The following is a 22084-nucleotide window of genomic DNA, read 5'->3' as shown; positions in this document are numbered from 1 at the left end:
GTTAGTTAAATTAGCAGTACATTATCAAGGAATGGACTCTTAGGTAGATTTTTCATCTTTGAAAGTGTAATTACACTTTAAGACTATCACAGTAAATTCTGATTTGTAAAATGAGAATGTGCCACCTCTGCTCTTAGCAGTATTTGTGACATGATTCTGGTACATAGCAGTGCTAGAAAGATGCAGACTTATTCAGAAATAAGGATTAAAACAAGGGTACAGGGACTTGTTGAAATAAGCATGTGGTAGATGATATGTTGCATGCCATAAATTATGTGAATTGTATTTCAGATCAATTGTATTTCAGAGATGTCTTTTAATACTTTTTTTCATACCTTTTTTTTTCTTTACTTGCCTTTTTTTCTCTTTGAAGTTTGCCTTTACATTTTATTTTCATTTTCTATAATTTTGAATATATACTGAGTTCTTCGTAGGAAAGGTAATATATAGAACTGAAAATAACTAAGTAGCCCAAAAAGATTTGCAGTAATATACTTCAAATCTTTAGTTACAAGTCAGCTGTCCCTCTTGTGTTAGAATTTTGGTATTCTTTATATTTGTAAATATAAATTTATAAATATATTTGTTTTATATTCATAAATAATGAAAACTGAGTTTCTCAAAGGCGGAGTAATTTTTCATATATCAAAGAAAGAAGCAAAACTAATGGTATTTAAATTTTAATTTGTTACTTAAATGTACACTAATTTCATATTACACAGTGATCAGTAATATTATAGGAAAATAGTTTGTAACTGTTCATAAATTGGATACTGTAGTAGTTTCTAGTATGTAGCCTTATAAATGAGTAACTAAAATTAGCTTTTTTTTTTTAACCTTTTCTGAATATTTGTGTAGGGGAAATGGTGAAATTAGTTTTTTGGGTTTTTTTTAATCCTCATTTTTCTAGTTGCATAGCAACTTGGAATATAATTTCAGGCTAGCAGTACTTACCTTAGGCAATTTTGATATAACTAGATTAGATGCTTCTGGGATTTTGGACATCCTTTAGAATTTTTCCTTGTGGACTAGGACAAAAGAATTTGTAGTAAAAACCCTTGCTCACCTTGTTTTCATTTCATTGTTCTTAGTGCTTATGGATATTGTGATAAACTGTTAAGCTGAAAGTCACTAGGTACTATTTAGATCTTTTATAGGTTCTGGATATTATAGTTTATGTATATAGGTAAGAGTTTGGTACTTTTTTCCATGCCTTTTTTCCTCTAAAGTTTCCCTTTATGTCATTTATATCTGTTGAGTTTTTCATAGAAAAGGTATTATATGAAACCAAAAATACTTTGCAGCCCAAAAGGATCTGAAGTAAGAGATAAGGTAAAAGTAGTTCAGATGTTGGAAGCTAGCCATGGGCTGTGCGTGTGAGCTGTGAGCATTTCAGCACATGAGGGGACTGGACTGGTATTGCTTCTCTGACTGAGCTATGAAACATATGTGTCCTTTTCACTTGCTTTGCCTTTGATCCCACACAGCACCTGAGATGGATTTGGCTTTCCGAGACGTCAGTCAAATCTGCAGACTATGAGACATCACCAAGCAACCTCCTGAAACCTAATCCCTTGTCTTATTTGGGTTTAACTTTCTTGAATGTCTTTCTCCCCAATAAATAGAGGATTCTTGGGCTGGGGTTGTGGCTAAGAGGTAGAGTGCTTGCCTGGCACATGTGAGGGCCTGGGTTTGATCTTCAGCACCACATAAAAATAAATATAGAGACTTCTCAGACGTGCTCTCTCTTTTTTCAGTGAACCCTTAAGGTTGAGAGCTGTCTCCCTGATTCCTGCAAGCAAAAGGTGTTTCTGTGTGTTGCATGCTTCTTTGGCCATTTTCTTAAGTTATTGGTACAGCCAGCTCTTGTGAACCCAGCTCAGGTTGCCAGCCCGGCTAGTTGGCAATATTCAAATCCTTTGAAGAAAGAGGTAGTATTTAAACAGTAGCAGCACATTACTGGTGCTTCAACCTTGTTGGAAAATTTTCTTCAAATGCATCAATTAAGTAATGAATTATATAAAGATGTGGGCAATCAAATGTGGAGGCTAGGTTGTTGAGATTTTCATGCTACAACAATACAAATAACATAGTAATTCTGTTCTTATTTGACTTCAGATGTGTAAATATGTGCTATGTAAAGGAAATTCTCTATTATTCTTTAAAATAATACAAAGACAAACATGGACACATGTCACCTTTACCTATTAGCTGTTTTTGCATTGATTTTTTTTTTTTTTTTTTTTTTTTATGTTGAGACTAATTAAAAGACTCTAGTTACTTTGACAGACCAACTTTAAAAAGTTGGTTGCAGAAAGGGAAGATACTGAGGACTGATATTGACCAAATTATGGTGTTATCTTGTGTGTATGTATGAATGTATAATAACAAATTGCACCATTATGAACAACTATAATGCACCAATAAAAATATGGAAAATTGATTACATTTGAAGTGAAAATTGTAGTGCAAAATTTAACTGGACTTCATAACAACTAAAGACCCACGTCAGCCATTTTCTGGACAATATAAGAATGACTTCTGTAGTAGTATTTTACTTTGCATTTCTGCTTCTCATTTAATTATGACAGTCTAATGATATTGCATTTCATGGTGATATTTTTAACCAATCATTTTGTTATTTAAACATTCTCAAGAAAGAAGTGTTCATGAGAAAAGATATCTACTAGGATTTCAGAGATTCATATCTTCATAGAGGCATTTAAATATAACAAAATAACATTTTTTAAAAAATTTTTAAAAATATATTAATTTTTTAGTTATAGGTGAACACAGTATCTTTATTTTTTATTTTTATGTAGTGCTGAGGATTGAACCCAGTGCCTCACGCTTGCTAGGCGAGTGCTCTACCTCTTAAGCTACAACCCCAGTCCAACAAAATAATATTCTTAAAATGAACTTATAAAAATTAGCTGTTTAATAGGAGAAAACCTTGCAACTTTGCGGTAGGTAAAATTTTCTTAGGATGCAAAAGGCACCAATTATAAAAGAAATTAGGCTTCATCAAAATTAGAAGTGCCTATTCAAAAGTGACTGTCAAAAAAAATTGATAAGTCACACCTGGGAGAAAATATCCTGACAAAAACAAAGCAAAAACTCTTAATTCATTAAGAAGACAACCATTGAAAATATGAAAAATCTTGCATATTTATTTAAAAAAAGATGATATGCAAATGGCCAAGAAGCATGTTAAAAGATATTTAACATAATTCTTCATTAAGAAAATGCAGTTTTAAACCATTTCTGTTACTATACATTCTATAACATAATCTGTAGTGATAGAACTTTGGTTGACAGTGTCAGTATGGTGGAGGTGATTGCAGAAGGGTGCAAGAGAAATTTCTGGGGAGAGAGAAATGTTTTATATATTGATTAGGATAGAGATTACACAGGTATATAAATTTCTAATGTCACATTCACTAAAATAGCTAAAATTAAAGACTGTCGGTTGATCTATAGCAACTGGAATGCTCATATGTTGCTAGTGAGGAGGGTAAAATTGTACAACTACTTTGGAAGGTAGTTTGACAGTTCTCACAGGTTACATTGTTTAATCTGCCCTTTAACTCAGGAATTTTACTCTCTGTTACTTATCGGCAGAATTGAAAGTTTATGTCTAGAAAATGTTTTGTACAAAAATGCTCAGAGCAGCTTTATTTTTAATAGCCCAAACTGGAAAAAACTCAAATGACATACATTACTAGGAGAATGGAGTGTGGAACACAATGGAATATTTCACAGCAGTTAAAGCAAATGAACTACTCTATATAACAACATGGAAAAAAGCCTCACAGACATTAAACTGAGTGACAGAAGCAGGCTACAAGAGTACACACTGTGTGGTTATATTTATATGAAATTCTAGAACAGAGCTATAGTGATAGGAATCAGATCCCTGATTGTTTGTGGTAGGTGTGATGGGGTAACTGCAGAGGGGCAAAAGTGAGCTTTCTGGGGAGATTAGATTATTTTGATTGGAGGGGAAAAGTCTACACAAGCTTATAAATATATCCAAAGTCATTAGTCTTGACTTTAAATTGGAGGTTATTGTATGTAATTTATACCTCAATAAAGTTGATTTTAAAATAGCCTGTTTCATCTTTTAAAATATAAAAGTAAGACTTTATATAATGTTACTTGCTTTAGGTGGTAGGTATTATTGTGATTAATACAACTTTACATATTTACATATCTTGAAGACTGGTGGTGGTGTGTATGTTCTCAGCTCTCATATAATAAGTCCACTTTAGGTTATCATGACCCCAGGTGATTACTATATCTTTTGTCCACAGGACTTCTGAAAAGCTCTTTGTTTAGAACTCATCCTGGCAACTGAAGTCCTCTAAGTTCAACTTGGTTTGTAAAGAATTTGGTTGAAACTTAGCATTGATAATTATTTTGAGGTTTTTAAAGTTCTTTTCTGTGGGAAGCCATTCTCCCACGTGATTTGAGTTCCCTTCCTGGCTAGGTGAGAGGCGCTTAGACAACTGTGTCAGAGCCTTCCCCACCCTGTCCCAGGTATGTAAATTTGGTGAATCTTGGTCACAAAACCAAGGGCAAAATTCACCTACAACCTTTAAGAATTGTAGCAACTGAGTCTTTTTTATTTGCTTTCTTTTTCTGATTAATTATTGTCTCTAAAATAGTCAAGTACATGTCCTTATCAGTAGAAGTCGAATTTCCCATTATTAATAATTTTAACGTCTCCTTTGCTTCAGTACCTGCCTGGTACTTCTGTGACCCCCAAAATGTCACCAATTCCTTATTTCTATAGCGCTTTCCTTAACTCAACCTAGTCAATTTAAAATGCCCCACGTTGGGCGCCACTTTTGCCACGCGACCAGCACGCGAGCTTCATAAAAGAGGTTCGAAGCATAGAAATTAACTAGTGAGTTTTAAAATTAAAGAGACATACTCTCTTTACCTTTAATGCCCAGCTCCAGAGACAGCTTCTCCTAGCTCCCGCCTCCAACCACCTAATGCAGTGGCGAGGTTTACACAAGAGGCTAGCGAGAGAGGAAGAGCACGCCAGGGAGTGAGCTTTTATTGGGGAACAAAAAATTCAAGGGAAAATCCCATCCAATGAAGGTAGAGGGGGGCAGCATTCCAAGGTCAGGGTCAGTGATTGGTCTTTGTGTCAGTGGCCAGGCACACCTCCACACGGACAAGCCCTCGCACCTGGGACAGGGTGGGGAAGGCTCTGACACAGTTATCTAAGCGCCTCTCACCCAGCCAGGGAGGTAACTCAAATATGTGCGAGAATGGCTTCCCACACTTTTCAGTGGAATTTGTATGTAATTTTCATTGATTTTATTGAAGGCAATATATTTTGAGTATTAATAGTACTATTGTTAGTGATAGTACTAAGTTATTTAGTCATTTGATATTATTTGAAGTAATATGCTTTTTCCCCTTTTCTTTCTAGTCCATTTTTCAGTGAAGAATTTTACTTTGAGATTCCACGAACTTTTCAGTATTTGTCTTTCTATGTTTATGATAAGAATGTTTTACAACGAGACCTTCGTATAGGTAGGTACTCTTCATAATTATTTTTCATCACAAAATTGGTGTTTATATTCATTCTTTCTTTAAGTGTAAAGTGTTAAAACTCCAAAATAATATATGCTCAACTTTCTAATCCTGTTGTCTACACTGTTTACTTCTGAATTTGACTTTTTTTTAAAAGACAGAGATCATGCTCTCTCTTTTTATAAGTTTTTATTTATAGATGGACAAAATACCTTTATTTATTAATATGTGGTGCTAAGGATCGAACCCAGTTCCTCATACATGGTAGACAAGTGCTCTACCACTGAGCTGTAACCCCAGCCCCTGAATTTGACTTTTAATTTATGTGTTTAGCTTATATGACACTTCCTCAAGAAAGCTCTGTTGGTCCCCTAGTCAGTATATCATGTTTCCATACTACCCACAGTTCTCTTTTCATAGTACTCATGCTTATTCCTTAGTTTGTCATTTAGTATCTAGATTCTTTAGTTAAACTAAATGTGGTACTTAAGAGGGTAGGGATGATCTCACAGAGTGCTGTACTTAGTAAATGTTCAAAAAGTATTTGCTGAATGGTTTAAATAATGTTTTTATTGAAATGATTTTATGCAGTCAGTATTGATCCATCTATAAAAAACCTATGCTTTTTGAGGTTTTTCGAATAGGGTAATAATTCACTTTAATTATACATTTTCTCCCTGATTGTATTGGTGACCACTAAATATATTAAATAGTTGACAGAAATTGGCTGCATTGTGTGTCACATTTATGGTCATTGTATCACTGTCAGCGTGTATTAATAATGGTAGATGCCTAATTTATATGTTTTATCCTCTTTCTTCTTTGTTCCCTGAATTTCACTCTTCCTTACTGATTGAAACACGTTCAAATCTCCTGTAGCTTAAAAAATTGTTTATCTGACTTTGTCCTTTTAACTGACTTCTAGTGTCTCTCAGCTTTTGCTCGTGAACTCTCTAACAAATATTCTCTGTTCACCCTGTGCTTACTACTTAATTTTTTGAAAGAGCTCCCTAGTTTAGCTTCCAGATTTTTCTGACAAACCTTTTTTGAAGTTTGCCAAAGTTATTTCTAAGCAAATCAAATAACTTTTAGAAATAATACAGTTTTCTTACTTATAAAATTATTAACATGTTTTTAGTGACTGATAGTGACTGCCCTAGAATAACTTACAGATAATAAATTGGCATATTTTTCTCAATTCTTTATTTTGTGCATTTATAGTATTACATTGTTGATTTTTTTCTCTTTTTTACTCAGTATCATCTAATGATCCTTTCGGTGTCATATTTTACAAAAATATTTGCTGTATAAAATACTTTGTGAGAAAATGTGTTGTTTGAACCACTCTCTTTGTTGGTGAACATTTTATGTTTCCAGATTTTTGGCTTTTTGAATGCTGTTACTATAAACAAATATCCTTTTGCATAAATTTTGGCATGTCTCTTTTTTTGTTAGGCTCAATTTCAGAAGTGAAAATATTGGGTCAGAGGGTATGAACATTTTAAACATTTCCTTTATAAATTTCTACAATTGGCCTTCAGAAATATTGTACTAACTTATATTTCCCCAAGCATGCTTTGGGCCTAACCATTTTACCGTACCCTGGACATTCTTGGATACTATCATTGGGAAGACATTGCCAATATGATAGGTGAAAATAATACTTTTTACATTTTAACGTGTTTTTTTTTTCTGATTCTCAAGGAATTTGAGGTGTTTTTCAAATATTTATTGACTTTTTACATTTTTTCCTGTGAATTAATTGTTCTTTTACCTAATTTTTTTTTTTTTGGTTGGAATTCTTTACTTTATTATTAAATATTCTTATTTGTTAGAAAGGTTAGCTTTTGTCAGTTATATACATTCCAAATACCTTTTCTCTCTCCAGAAAGTATTGTCTTAGTTTTTGTCACCTTGACTTTTGGTTGTTTATTCAACTTGGAAAGCCAAGGAAAAGACATTTTCATGGTGTTTTATTTTCTTAAATGTCTTTGCCCACCTGACTACTACTACTACTTCTTTTTTTTCTAAAGAGAGAGAGAGAGAGAGAATTTTTATTTATTTTTCTAGTTTTCGCCGGACACAACATCTTTGTTTGTATATGGTGCTGAGGATCGAACCCAGGCTGCACGCATGCCAGGCGAGCGCGTTACTGCTTGAGCCACATCCCCAGCCCGCCCACCTGACTACTTCTTGACTTACATGTATTCTTCCATTTCTAGCAACCCCTTATTTATAGATCACCCCTAAGACACCATGCTCAATCCAATTAAATAAATATTTATTAAGATACTATGTGAGGCATACAAAAGATGGGACTTTTAAGATGAAAGACTCAGAGTGCCTTCATGCTATCAGAGGGGAAGACTTTAATACTAATATTATAGGTTGTATATTCTCTATCTGGAATGCTTGGGACCAGAAGTGTTTCATATTTTGGAGTTTTACATAGACTTTCCTGGTTGAGTGTTCCTAATTTGAAAATCCAAATCTGAAATGCTTCAAAATTTGAAACTCTTTGAATGTCATGTTAATGCTCAAAATATTTCAGATTTCAGAGCATTCTGAACTTCGTTTCAGACTGTATTATAATGGTGGTATAAACAAAGTACTTGGGGAGCATAGAAGGGAGAATAGGTTGTTTGGTGGAGGATTAAGAGAGACTACTTGGGTAGGAAAAGAACAGTTACAAAGTGATAGGAATTGGCAGAAGCAGACAGGGAAAGTGAACTTTATATTTGTAGTGTATCTTGATTTAGTATATAACTTACACAGACAGGTGACAGCAGGTAAAGCTAAGAGTATAAACTGGGGCCAAACTGTGATGGATCCTAAAACTTGTTCCACATTTATACTAAGGAGCTTGGACTTTATCCTGAAAACAATGATTTTGAATCTCTTAACACTTTATGTAATCTTTATATGTTGACTTTCTAGTTTGGAAGTTGTAGGCAATAGAAACGTGTTGATTTAGAATAGGAGAGATTGGCATGTGGAGACCAATGAGGAATCTGTTATTAAATGAAATGTGAATGAGAGAATGTACTTGAGAGGTTTCACAAAGGACTTAAGGACCAAGGGACTAATGAGGATGTAAGAAGGAGAAGAGTTTTAAATGATGTTGTTGTTTCTATGGCTTTCATTAACTGAGATAGGGGACATAAGGAAATCATTAATTTAGGGAGGGGGGATGGTGAAAAAAGGAGAAGAGATTTTGGTTTTAAACAAATTAAACTGGTTAACTGGGGAATGTCTTGGTGAACATGTTGGTTGACAGCTGGAAATACAGATTTGAAGCTTAAGGAAAAGAGGTGGAACCACAGATTTGAGAGCTGTCATCATTAAGTGATACTTGAAGGCTGTGCTGGGATGAGTGAAATTACCTGGGAGCAGATAAGAAGGGTTTCAGGGATACAGAGGCTTCCGTGAACAGTGATAAAGCATTATTAGAAAGCAGGAAGAGAGAAGAGGAGGCAGCAGATCTTTTCATGTCAGCAATCTAGAGAGGTAGAGGAGGCAAGGATTGAATTGAAGCTGTTGGTAGTTATTAAAACCCTTGAGAATAGTACATAACTTTGACCATCATGATACCTCTTTAAGAAAGTGTTTAGTGATTTCTTTTGTTCCTTTACATATAATAAAACCTATGTATAGATTTTAGAAAAGTCCTTCAGTTGAAGTTTATAATTACGATTTCTGAAAGTTGCCTTTGGTATTTATTTTTGACATAAAAATCAATTTTAAGTAAAATAATTTTCAGTCAAAATTAATTCTTTATGGAGTGGTGTCAACAATCCCATAACTGTTGGCTTGAGGATTTTTTTCTTAAATGTTTATTTCTTGTTAAGGGAGGGATAAAATTTATACATTTAGTGGGAAGTTTATTTTTCCATATAGAAAAATTAATATTAAAGTAAAAACAGTATATCCCCATTTTAATATATTTTTAATTACAAATTTTTAACATTTTTGTAGTTTAACATACTTTCTTTTTGTTAGTAACTCATAATTTTTTTTATTTGAGCTATTAGAACTTGTTTTTGTAAAATTTTTTAAAAATCAGGTCATTATAGAGAATACTAATTAAGAGAATAAAATTATGGCATTTGCAGGTAAATGGATGGAGTTGGAGAATATCATGCTAAGCGAAGTAAACCAATCCCAAAAAAACAAAAGCCAAATGTTCTCTTTGATAAGTGGATGCTGATTCATAATGGGGATAGGGGGAATGGGAAGAATGGAGGTACTTTGGATCTGGCAAAGAAGATCGGGGAGGGGAGGGAGTATGGGGGTAGGTAAGATGATGGAATGAAGTGGACATAATTACCCTAGGCACTTGTATGATTGCACAAATGGTGTGACTCTACATCGTGTACAACCAGAAAAATGAAAAGTTGTACTCTCTTTTTGTACAATGAAATGAAATGCATTCTGCTGTCATATAAAACTAATCAGAAAAAAATTTTAAGATGTTACATAAAAAAAGACAAATAATTTAAAAAATTTAAAAACTAAAAAAGATTTAAGACCTTAAATTATAAAATCTACTGGAATAAAAATAAAAGGAAAAACTAAAAAAAAAAAAAAAATGCTAAATTACTTTTTCAGCTTTTTTTTTTTTTTTCCCTTACAGTGCTAGGGATTGAACTCAGGGCCTCACACATGCAAGGCAAGCTGTTACCACTGAGCTCTACCTCCAACCCTTAATGAATTTTGTTTTCATAATTATTTTTGATTACTGCCCTCTTGCAGTCCCTGTCCCTGAAGTAATAATTATTATCAGTGCAGGGCATAATTTATCATGTTGGGCATCTTGATGTGTCAGGAAATAGTTGGTGCAAAAAATAGATTGTGGATTAATTCAAAACTTGAGACCTAGGATATATGCTACAAAAAGGCAGTTGTAAAGTTAAGTCCTCTTTTACAGTGATATATTTTCCTAATATATAGTGTCATCTTTTCTTGAAAAGAATAAAAAGGAGAAAAACACTTAAAGCATATATTTTTATTTCTAAAGAGTATTTTAATATTAAAACGTGTATTTTACCTCCTCATATTCTAGATATTTTATTTTTTAAGGGAATTTTTCAAGGAAATTATTGTTCAAGGAAATTCAAGTAAGTTGTGGATATCTTAGTAGATGTTGGCAGCGCCCCCACCCCCCTTACCCCTTGGATCAGAACTGTACAAAGAGTATTTCACTAGGATGTAGGAGACCTGAATTCCAATCATAACTCTGTCACTGACTCTGTAACCTTTTAACAAGTCACTTTTGTAAGCCTGGTTCATCTATAAAATAAGGCTGGGTTTAAAATAGTTAAGGTCTTTTCCAACTCTTTGAATGGTAATTTCTGTTGGCATTTAGCTCCTAAGTCAGATCTACTATTTAGAATTTGCTTGTGGCAACACTTTGTGTTTGTATAGGTACTATATCAGTTATCTCTTACTACATGCAAACCAGCTGATATTTAATGGCTTAATATAGCAACCATATATTTGTTCATGATCTTATGGGATCTTAGTTTGGACTTCACTCAGTGAAGTAGTTCTGCTGATCTCATTTGGAATTGCTAATGTAAAGTTATCTGGAAGGTTGACTGGTGATGGTGCTGGATGGTCTGACTGGCTGTCTGTGCTAATTATTATTAGCTGGCTCTTACTCTCCACATGGTCTCTGGGTTCCAAGAGGTCAAGTGCTACTGCACAGGTGCTTATTAAGCCTCTGCTTGCATTATGTTTGCTGATGTTCCATTGGCTAAAGCAAGTCACATAACCAGTCCCAGAGTCAGTGCTGGAGGGGAATACACAATGGCCTAGATACCAGAAAGCATGATTTATTTAAAGACACTAACATACCAGTCTGGTCTACCTCAGAGACCAAAATGCATCCACCTAAATTCCATACAGTAAGGCTTCTAAGTGCTGCCTTTGTCTCTGAATTGCTCTTGTTGACTATCTGCCAGAATTTATTCAGTCCTTTAGTCCTGTTTCATCTTGTATAGGCAGTTCCACTTATTACTACTTTTATCTACTCTTTCAGCATTTCTGCTAGTGCCCAAGTAGGAACAGGATGTATATCAGGTTGAAATTTCTAAGACTATATTGTGACTAAAAATGGGCCCCAAGGATAATTACTATCTACTGATGGCAAGAAAATGTTGCTTAAAAGTTGTATTGCAAAGTTAAGAATACTTTTTAAATTTAGAGACAGAGGTGGTTCCTTTGCCCACAGTTCCTTAATTTACTTTTGTGTTTCCTCTCCTTGTCTGACTTTTTGAGGAACTAATGGAGTATCCGGTGTGTGTGTTTAGTTTTAAGTTCTGTCTGTAGTTTCTCAGGACAGTGGGGAAATGAAATAATACCTTTAAATGATTTGTTGAGAAGTTCTTGGATGATTTTTTTTCCTTTCTTTTTGAGGTTGGTGAGTTCATGGTTAGTGAAATAATGAGTTACTATTTTTAATAATAAACCCTAAACTAAAACAATCTTTGGAAGTAAGAATAGTTTTTAAGAGCTGAAAGTCATTTCTGATACAGAGGAGGCAAATCAGATATAAAGAGTTCAAATAATTAACTCATGATTACACAGCTAATAAGTAACAGACTTGATACCTGTGTCACAAGGAACATCAACAGGTAAGATTGGCTCTGAAATCTGGCTTCAACATGTGTTAGTAGGCATTTCTAAATATTGTTCATCTTTTCTTATTTGTAAAATGGTGATGATGTCCTCTACCTGTTAAGGAAGTTTCTGGCTTTTGAGTTCAGTGCTTTTTCTCTGTATTACATACACTGCCTTGTCTTTTATGGTTAATGCCTGCCAGTTTAATGATACCACAAAATGATAAATCAGAATAGTGATTTTTTTTTTTGTCTTATGTTTCAGAAACTTAACCTCTTATTTCTCTCTACACCCTGTACTTCCTTCCCATTTACGCTCCCCCCTTTTTTTTCTTTCATTCCCTACTCCCCTTTACCTGTTTTATTCCCTAGTGCTAATGGCATGTATTTCTTTTTCACATGTCATATTGCCTAATAAAGTGCTGAAACTTGTAGGTTTCCTGCTACCTAATGACTTACAATATTTTTCTTTATTTTCATCTAGCATTTTTATATAATAATTTCTGGCTTCTTGAGATCATGTGCTCTTTTTTCCTCCTTCCTCAGGCCAACTAGCCTCATGCAACTAAATCTTTATATTATCAGAAACTGACATCTTAGGAACTTAAGAATAAGATCTGGCAATAACACTGCAAGTTCTTTTCAGCTTACAAGTGGCTTATTTATACAACTAGTCAGAGAAGAGTTTTCCTCTCATAGGACAAGAACCATTCGACTCTTTAGTGACAATGAGTATCATGCTATATCAGATATCGAGTAGGAGGAAGAGGATATTTATTTCTGGAGTGTTGGACCTATAAGGATTCTCTTTTGGAACGCCACCTGTTATGGAGAAGATGTATTTCCAGTGATCTGAGTTGTTAGTCATAAATAGGACAGGTGGATTCCTACAGTTTTTAAAAGCATTGTTAGTTAAATAGACTGGTTGAGGGAGCATGGAAATCAAATCATCATTTAAACACATTGTCAGTGTGGCTATATGTAGAATGAGGGAATGAATTGGTCAACATCTAAACTTCTAAGTAAAATTTGTTTTAGAACTCTCTTAAATTTGGTACTTAGGTTATATCATATGAACACATAATATATACATCTATATAAATATTCAAAAATTACATTTAAAACTAGAAATTAAGGGAGTTGTAGAATAGAGGTCCTTACCAACACTCTACCAGTGAGTTTCTGAATGGTAGGTAAATGCTCTTAAAATCGTATGGCAGAGCTGGGGATATAGCTCACTGGTACAGCACTAGCTTAGAATGTACAAGGCCCTGAGTTTGGTTCCCAGCACCAAAAAAAAAAAAAAAAAAAAAAAATTATATGTGAGATATTATCTGTTCTTTTTTGTGGAGAAAGGACTACAAAGATAGCATAGCTACAAAAATTCTTAAAAGCAGCAGGGAGTGGTTTCCCAAAGGTAAGCACTTCAACAGATATATAGATCTATATCTATGTGTACGTTATTATTTTTTCAAAGTATCAAGCTATTATGCATCGCCTTTAAATTTATTTATCTGATGTGGAATCAGTGGTAATTGGAACTATTATAATCATCATTTGTGGCATACAATATTGAATACTTTGTCATAATTTTGTATCCTACCTATTCCTGGTATTTTATTATTTTGCTAGGAATTCCATATTATCCAAAAAAAAAAAAAAAAAAACAAAACCCAAGACTTGTATGATTTAGCTCTTTTTTTTTGGGTGGGTGGATACCAGGGATTGAACTCAGGGCCACTTAAGCACTGAGCCACATCTCCAGCCCTATTTTGTATTTTATTTAGAGACAGGGTCTCACTGAGTTGCTTAGCACTTTGTTTTTGCTGAGGCTGGCTTTGAACTTGTGGTCATGCTGCCTCAGCCTCCCAAGGTGCTGGGATTATAGGCCTGTGCCACTGTGCCCAGCTGATTTAGCTCTTAACATAAATTCATTTAACAGTATAAGGAATATATGGATATTTCAATCAATGCCTAAATTTCATACTTGGCTCTTAATTCAGTAGTAGGAAAATTTCTGTTTTCTCATTATTTCTATCTAAAATTTCACAAAAAAAGAAAAAAAGCTTTATCTTCCTAGTGCTATTTACTACGAGATTTGAATGAATTATAAATGCTGTGTATTCACATAAAGATTTTAATTGTCACATGAGATTTCCTCCCAAACTTTATTTTAAAGATTGGAAAAATTTATACTGACTAGGGCCCATTTATTAATTTTAAAATATTACATTTTAAAACTTTCATGTGTTAATAGATATAGCTTATAAATATTCAAAAGGTATCCTCTGTATAGTAGTATTCATACAGTTGCCACTATAATAAATCTAGTTGTGTATTTTAATATTTTTCTTAAAATTGCACATAAGTAGGTGGTCTTTAGAGCTTGAGTTTCAAGTCATAAATGGGAAGATAAGCTTATCAAAAACTGTAATATGATTAAAAAGTTTTAATAACAGCTTTATTAAGATATAACTCACGAGCCTTAAAATTTACCCTTTTAATATATATATCACATTTACAACTTGTTTTTCAGTGATTCAGAAAAGGAATCATACATATATAGCAGAAAGGGGAGAGAAACATGGTAAAATATTAATATTTAGGGAATTTGGGTAATGAATATGAAAATTTTTGTACTGATCTTGCAACTTTTTTTCTCCAAGTTTGTAATTATTTTTTTTTAAGTTGGACACAATATCTTTGTTTAATTTATTTATTTTTGTATGGTACTGAGGATCGAACCCAGGGTCTCACGTGTGCTAGGCAAGTGCTCTACTGCTGAGCCACAATCCTAGCCACTAAGTTTGTAATTATTTAAAAATAAAATATTTTAAAATGAAAATAAAAGTATACAATGTAGTGGGTTTTATTATACTTATAAAGTTGTATAGTCACCACTATTTACTTCCAGAAAAGTATTTTAAGCATACGTTCTGTATTTATTTTTATATACTTTTTACTTAATATACAATAATTGATGTATCTGGCATCAGAATTTCTTTACCATTTTCTTAAAGTTTTCAAATGTTGAACTAAAAGACCAAAGTATGTCATAAGTGCAAAGATGAAGTATAATTAAGACACGTAAAGTGAAAATTTTTATTTGAAAAAAATGAAAGAAAGTGAGCTGCTTTTAACTTTAGTACGTGTCCTTTGTTGAAGCTTTTGAGTAGAATCTTAGAATAAATTGTTAGTCATATGCAAAACTGTGTCTACTTCTTAAAACTTGAATTGAGGAAGGAAATGCTTTATACCACCATGGCAAATACTTTATTATAATAAGAACGTTTCTTGTTTCTTCCTCTCATATTACTTTGTTCGTTGCGTTGGGTTTTTCCTGAGATAGAAACTCTTTAGGGAACTGCTTTGATTTTTGTATGTATTGAAGCAGTGGAGTTTCAGTAAAGTAAGTTTTTAACAATAGCATAGTTTTCACTTTTGTTAGTGATATATATTGTTTTTCCTTTTCACTTAATTGGTACTTATAATCTATTACTATATGCAGCTATATCTGCTCAAAATTGACCTGAACACATAGTTCACATATAGTACTGAATAGATGGGAAGATTAGTTTGCACTGCCATTTTACATCGCTTTTTATACTGAATGTACTATGAGTAAGAGTGTCAATCTGAGTAACTACAAAATGCAATTGCATGTAAATACAACTGAGTTTTTGTCAAGTCAGGAGATTGGACAGAAAGACCCAGAGAAGGATCTGAGAAGGGGCAAGGAGGAGTGGGATGCTTCTTCATTCTTTAGACATAGGAAGCTTTATAAAAACATACTGTTTTATATCATAGGTGCAAATAACTCTAAAATGTTTTCTATAAAGTATTTTATATGACAGTGCTAATGAATCTTAGGATCATGCAACATATGTTATCTCATTGTTTTACTTATTTTTTATAGGAAAAGTAGCCATCAAAAAAGAAGACTTGTGTAATCATAGTGGCAAAGAAACTTGGTTTTCACTACAGCCTGTTGATTCCAATTCAGAGGTTCAGGTAAATATTAAGTCTTAAGAAATGCAAGAGATTGTCACACATAGAAAATAAGTGCAAATGAAATGGATTATGCTGGCTCATTTAGTTAGAGTTTGTGATACTTTATTGTAAATTCTAACACCAGATATTACAGACCTTTGAGTAATATAGAGCTGTGGGCAAGGTAGAGCTGAAAGGAAATGGCTGTGGCATGTTTATTCAAAAATAATGCACAAGTGTATGCAAATGTGTGGGTTCAGGGAGATTATGTTAGGGAGCACATATTTTTTTTCCTGCCTTAGTTCTGCTGTTCACGTAAACAGAAGCAAAGTATTAATTTTTTTTAAAGAAGAGGAAAGTTATGCTTTATTAACTCTGACCTTGGAAGTCTGTGATTTTATTCATTCTCATCGGGATACTCTGTTCACTCTCAAATAAACTAGACTCGGGGAAAATGTTATTCATTTTAACTATGCCTGAGCCCACCATGTAGAGCCTTCATTCCCATACCCACCCTTCCTGTTGTTCACCTCTTTTTTTATTTGAAAGGGTATCATTACTCCTTTTAATCCCTTCTTTTGTTTTGTCAAAATAAGAGGGCTTTTGCAGATTCTATATGAGTAGAGATCTATCTTTTAACCACATAGCTGAAGTTTCTATTTCCTTCTGGAAAATTTGAGTTGCTCTGTCTTAGAAATTGTTATTTCTATCTAAAGGGAAAATTTTGTAAACCTATTTATTTTATAAAATATGGTAAGGATTGTGAAATCATTTCCCGAGGGCATAACTGCAAACAGGATTCATCTTCTCTAAAAGAAGTTATAATTTGCCACTGTGACTCAAACAGAAGTTTTAAGACAAGAAAAAAGTGCTGCATGCACACCCACAGATAATTTGCAAATAAAGTGCCTGTGCTCTATTTCCTCATAACCTTTCAAGCATTCTCTGATTCGATTCTCAAAAAAACTAAGCATTTGTGTACAAAACCCCTGCTTAAATACAGAATACAACTGACTCTTCCCCGGTTTTATCTACTCTACCTCATTTTAATACTCTTTTCTTTCCATTTGACTATAAGTATTATCCACATACCAATTATACAGGGATGTTAATGATCCAGGTGAGAATCAATATGAGTAAGTGGAAATGGCTTAAATTAGAAGTCAGAAAATTTAGGTTCTAGTGTTTATATGTGGTTACTTTAATGATGTTGAAATTAATTTCTGTAAAATGGGAAAAGTCATCATGTTTGACTTATATGGTTTTAAGAATTAAGTGGAAGAGTACTTTAAAAACTGTTAATTGCTATACAAATATAAAATGTTACCATCAGTCTGGTGGCTATTATATAATGTGCCTTTACAGAAAGCATATTTTCATATATGAAAATTTTACATTAAAATACCAGCTTTTACTTTTAGTTTTTCATATCCAATTTAACACCTTTTTCATAGACAACCCACCATTATACACTTTTGGTATAATGTAAATTTTTCTAATAGTTTTAACAGAAGACTAGAAGTGGCTTTGAAAATTTTGTCTGAAATGATATTTGAGGATTATTTTAAGATTTAGTTCAATAAGTGTTGTTTTAACCAGTATAAATTTTCTAAAGGATTTAGGGCTCCAGTTCTGAAAAAGTAGAAATCTCTATAGTATAACTCTTAGAGATAGTTATTAGAGGTTAATACTGGGACATGGTTATATATATAAAACTCATCTCTGAAACATAAAGATTCTAGAAGCAACATTTACCTATTAGATATCATATTCACATTTTAAATTTGCTACAGGTTATTTTCATGACTATGGGTTGCTAACCTTTGCTGTCATTTTTGTCTTAAATGATAATTAGCTAGTAAGAGTTACCTGCTATTTAAAATAGATTTTAGAAGGAAGAGTATGTTAGGAAGTAGAAGGGATGCATAATACTTTTCATATTAATATGGTGCCATTGGGAATATTATTGTGCTGGCCAAAAACTGAACTGGGAATACTGAAGTTAACTTTGTGAGTCTAGAAAAGATAGAAAAGTAGCCCTTGATTAATACAGATCCCAGTTGTTGGTTGTTTTGTTTTAAGTTTGCTTGCTTATGTAAACTTTACAAAAAAATATTTGGAAAAAGTAAGAGCAATTGATGAGGACAGTAGGAGAAAGCTATGAGATAGACTGAGTTTGGCAAGGATTCTAATAATTACTTTTATATAACTATATCATTTTATACCAAACATGGTACCAAGTATTTAATATATGTTATCTCATTTAATCTTTACAGTAACATTATGAGGTAGGTAATAATACCTCCATTTTACAGATAAGGTAAATGGAATTCACAGAGATTAAAATGACTTCTCTTACAGTCACAGAACTACTAAATGATGAAGCTGTGATTTCAACAGAGATCTGTCTGATTCTAATACTCCTAACTACAGTCTTTCTGACCTTTTAATACTCTGTACTGTTAGTCATAAAAAGTCTTTAGCAGATTAGGAGAGTTACTTAGGTAGCATCTAAAAATAGAATAGAAGCCTACTCAAATTAGCTCAAATAAGCATTGTACAGTGGTGTGTTCTGGTAATCACAGCTACTTGGGAGGCTAATGTAGGAGGATCACAAGTTTGAGGCTCAGCCTGGGCAATAGTGAGTCCCGTTCTTAAAATAAAATTTGAAAAAGAGCTGGTGATCTAGCTCAGTGGTAAGAGAGCCCCATGATTGGCATTCAGTCCCCAGGACTTAAAAAGTAATTAGCTCAGAGAAAAAGGGAAGGGGCATTGGGAAGTTCCTAGGGAGTTTTTCTGTTTTGGGTTTTTGTTTATTTGTTTGTTTTGCCATGGTCTGAATCCAGTTCTTTCTCTCTTTTTCTTTTTTTAAAATTTGTTCTTTTTAGATATACATGACAGTAGAATGTATTTTAACATATTACACATACATGGAATATAACTTCCCATTCTTATGGTTGTAATGGTATGAAGTTACAGTGGTTGTGTATTCATATATGAACATAGGAAAGTAATAGCCTATGCATTCTACTGTCTTTCCTATTCCCATCCCTGTCTTTCCCCTTTGTCTAATCCAAGGAACTTCCATTCTCCCCACATTATGTGTTAGCATCTACATATCAGAGAGAACATTTGGCCTTTGGGTTTTTTTTGGGGGGGGGATTGGATTATCTCATTTAGCATGATCGTCTCCAGTTCCATCCATTTATCGGCAAATGCCATAACTCCATTCTTCTTTATGGCTGAGTAATATTCCCTGTGTGTATGTGTATATATATGTGTATATATGTGTATATATGTATATATATATATGTGTGTGTGTGTGTGTATTTTCTATACATTTATATACACACACACACACACACATTTTATTTATCTAACTGTTAAAGGGCACCTAGGTTAATTCCATAGCATAGCTATTGTGAATTAAGCTGCTATAAACATTGATGTGGCCATGTCACTATAGTATGCTGATTTTAAGTCCTTTGGTTATATGCCAAAGAGTGGGATAACTGGGTCAAATGGGGGTTCCATTCTAAGTTTTCTGAGGAATCTCCTAGTGAGCTTCTTGAAATGTAATTATAGGAATGTCACTATGGCTACCTTGAGTAAGAGAGTTATCAAGCATTTGCAGAGAAGCTGTATCTTAAGTGGAGGTTAGGTTATGACAATAGCAGAATAGAAAAAATTGATATAAATTAAAATTGTTTTTGAAAAGACTTTAATTTCTCATAAAGTATACTAGAATGGTTTGGTTTTTATTGACCACCACATAAAATAGTTGGCTTACATTTGGGGCCATGGTGGAATGAAAAATATGTACTATATTGTTAAACCATAGACCTCCACTTAATAACACTGTAAGAGGCACGCGGGAACTGAGACTCCTGATTCATTTCTTCCTACTTATATACCCACTGTGCTCATTGAGTACAGCTATTCACTGTTTAGGTTTTTTTTTTTCTTTCACGTGTGTTTACACGTGAACACAACATCTATTTTGTTTGTTTATTTTTATGTGGTACTGAGGATCTAACCCAGTGCCCCACAGGTAGGGAGCAAGCACTCTGCCACTGAGCTACAACCCCAGCCTCTCCTTTGATTTTGAAGAGTGAATAGTTAATGTTTTCTCTTTCTAATGAAAAGGAAAGGGAAAAACATCAAGATTCCATTGTATTCTTGTATATCCATTGAGACTATATGTCTGTTCCTCTGCTTCTCTGTAAATCTATTCTCCTGTTTATAGATTTAATCCATGTGACCATATAGCCTCCTAACTCTTGAAGATCAGATTTAGCAATTCATAGAATTGGACAGATTTGGGTCAGATGTCCACTGAAGTCTAATTTGATATGGTTAGAGGAAAAGCATTGGAGGGCAATACATTTTAGGGCTTTGCTCCTTAAGAAAGTGGTTTGGGTCCGGCATGGTGGCTACACCTGCAATCCCTATGAATTGGGAGGCTGAGACGGATCACAAGATTTAGGTCAGCCACAGCAATTTAGCAAGACCCTGAGCAACTTAGTGAGACCTGTCTCAAAAAATTAAGGGTTGGAAATGTAGCTTAGTAGTAAAGCATCTCTGGATTCAGATCCTCAGTACACCCTCCCCCCCAAAAAAGGAGGCTTTGGGTGGAGGGAATGATTGGCATCTCTACCTCAGAAGGGGGAGATGTTTGATCTTCTAGCTTTGCCACTCATTGGCATTTGTACCCAGAATACTTGCTAACTTATTGCCTGAGGATCATATTTGAAATGAAAGTTTTAGTATAAAGGATTCTATTTTTTGCGAAGTTCTAGGAAAGTAGCATGTAGAAACATAATTTAGCCTTCAAATGAAAATATCCTCATAGTAGTAAGGTGGGTTTTATTACAAAATAGTTGAAAAATTAAGAATTTAACGTCTACCTTGAATTTCACTTAGATGCTTTATAACTCTAATGTTAATAATTATTTTCCATTTTATTTTCAAATGAATGGTAGTGTTTCATGAGTGAATTTTTCTGCTTAAACAATGTCTTTTCTTGACTTGATTCTTCTACCTTTTATAGTTTTCCCCTCTGGGTTGAACCATTTTCTTCATGCTGCTCTGTTTTGCCTTCAGACTCCACAGTGATTAGAGGGAAAGCACAAATGGCTCTCATTATCTGTGACATCATATCACTATGTCTAATGGACACTTTTCAGTACTCTTATTTGATCTTTAAACAGATTTTGATTCTGGGACAACACTTCCTTAAATTTGAAGGATTCTTTCCCTTTGTTTCTGGTCCTGGTCACCAGTCTACTTCAGGTGATATTCTTTTTCCGTATTGATTGCCGCATATGTGATGTGTGGTGCTTTCTGTAAGTCCTCTTTTGTTTCGGTGATCTGCAGCCATGCTCTTGGCCATTAGGTCCTGGAACTCACAAAAATCTACGTATTTTTCCATTATTTACTATTAGGTACTATGATAAAGAACATGCTTTACATTAGACTGATTAAGCCATATCTTCCATATTGAGAGTTTACTGCTTTTGTTAATTGAGTTTGTCTCACACAAGCAGAATCTAGATGTAATGTCAGTCATATCCTTTTGATGCAGTTACTTAAGTTGCTGAGTCTTTTCCAACAAGCTTAACTTGAATTTCTGGATCATGCCATAAGCTTTTGATTGTTTTATCATTTTTTAAACATGGTCTCTGCTTTATCTGTTTAGACAAGTATTTAAAACAAAATGCAGTGATTATAGCTAGTAATTCATATACTAGTTTCTTAAAACAGTTAAGACATAATGAATATAAAAGCATAGTTTATTATTGCAGGGTTTTTTAAACTTTATTTATAAATTTGTATATGTAAATAACAAAGGAATGAGCCATCCTACATCATAATAAATACTTAAGGAGAAAACAAATCCTACTGTAAAGAACTACCACTAATAT

The 22084-nt window shown here is 33.6% G+C and overlaps 1 protein-coding gene across 4 annotated transcripts in view; it reads left to right on the top strand.

Annotated features, from left to right (window-relative positions):
• Rasa2 (RAS p21 protein activator 2) overlaps positions 1–22084 on the top strand; it is a 107319-nt gene that overhangs the window by 18687 nt on the left and 66548 nt on the right. For all 4 annotated transcript variants that reach the window (XM_058574945.1, XM_058574946.1, XM_046431523.1 and 1 more), the window contains exons 3-4: positions 5447–5550; positions 16087–16181. In XM_058574945.1, the coding sequence (XP_058430928.1) occupies positions 5447–5550; positions 16087–16181 (199 nt within the window). The remainder of the gene's footprint in view (positions 1–5446; positions 5551–16086; positions 16182–22084) is intronic.

The sequence above is a fragment of the Marmota monax genome, unplaced genomic scaffold, assembly GCF_021218885.2.
Source record: "Marmota monax isolate L192 unplaced genomic scaffold, Marmota_monax_Labrador192_F-V1.1 WCK01_AAM20220418_F8-fsc00022, whole genome shotgun sequence".
In the NCBI taxonomy this organism is placed as follows: Eukaryota; Metazoa; Chordata; class Mammalia; order Rodentia; family Sciuridae; genus Marmota; species Marmota monax.
This window is presented reverse-complemented; position numbering and strand designations above follow the sequence as displayed.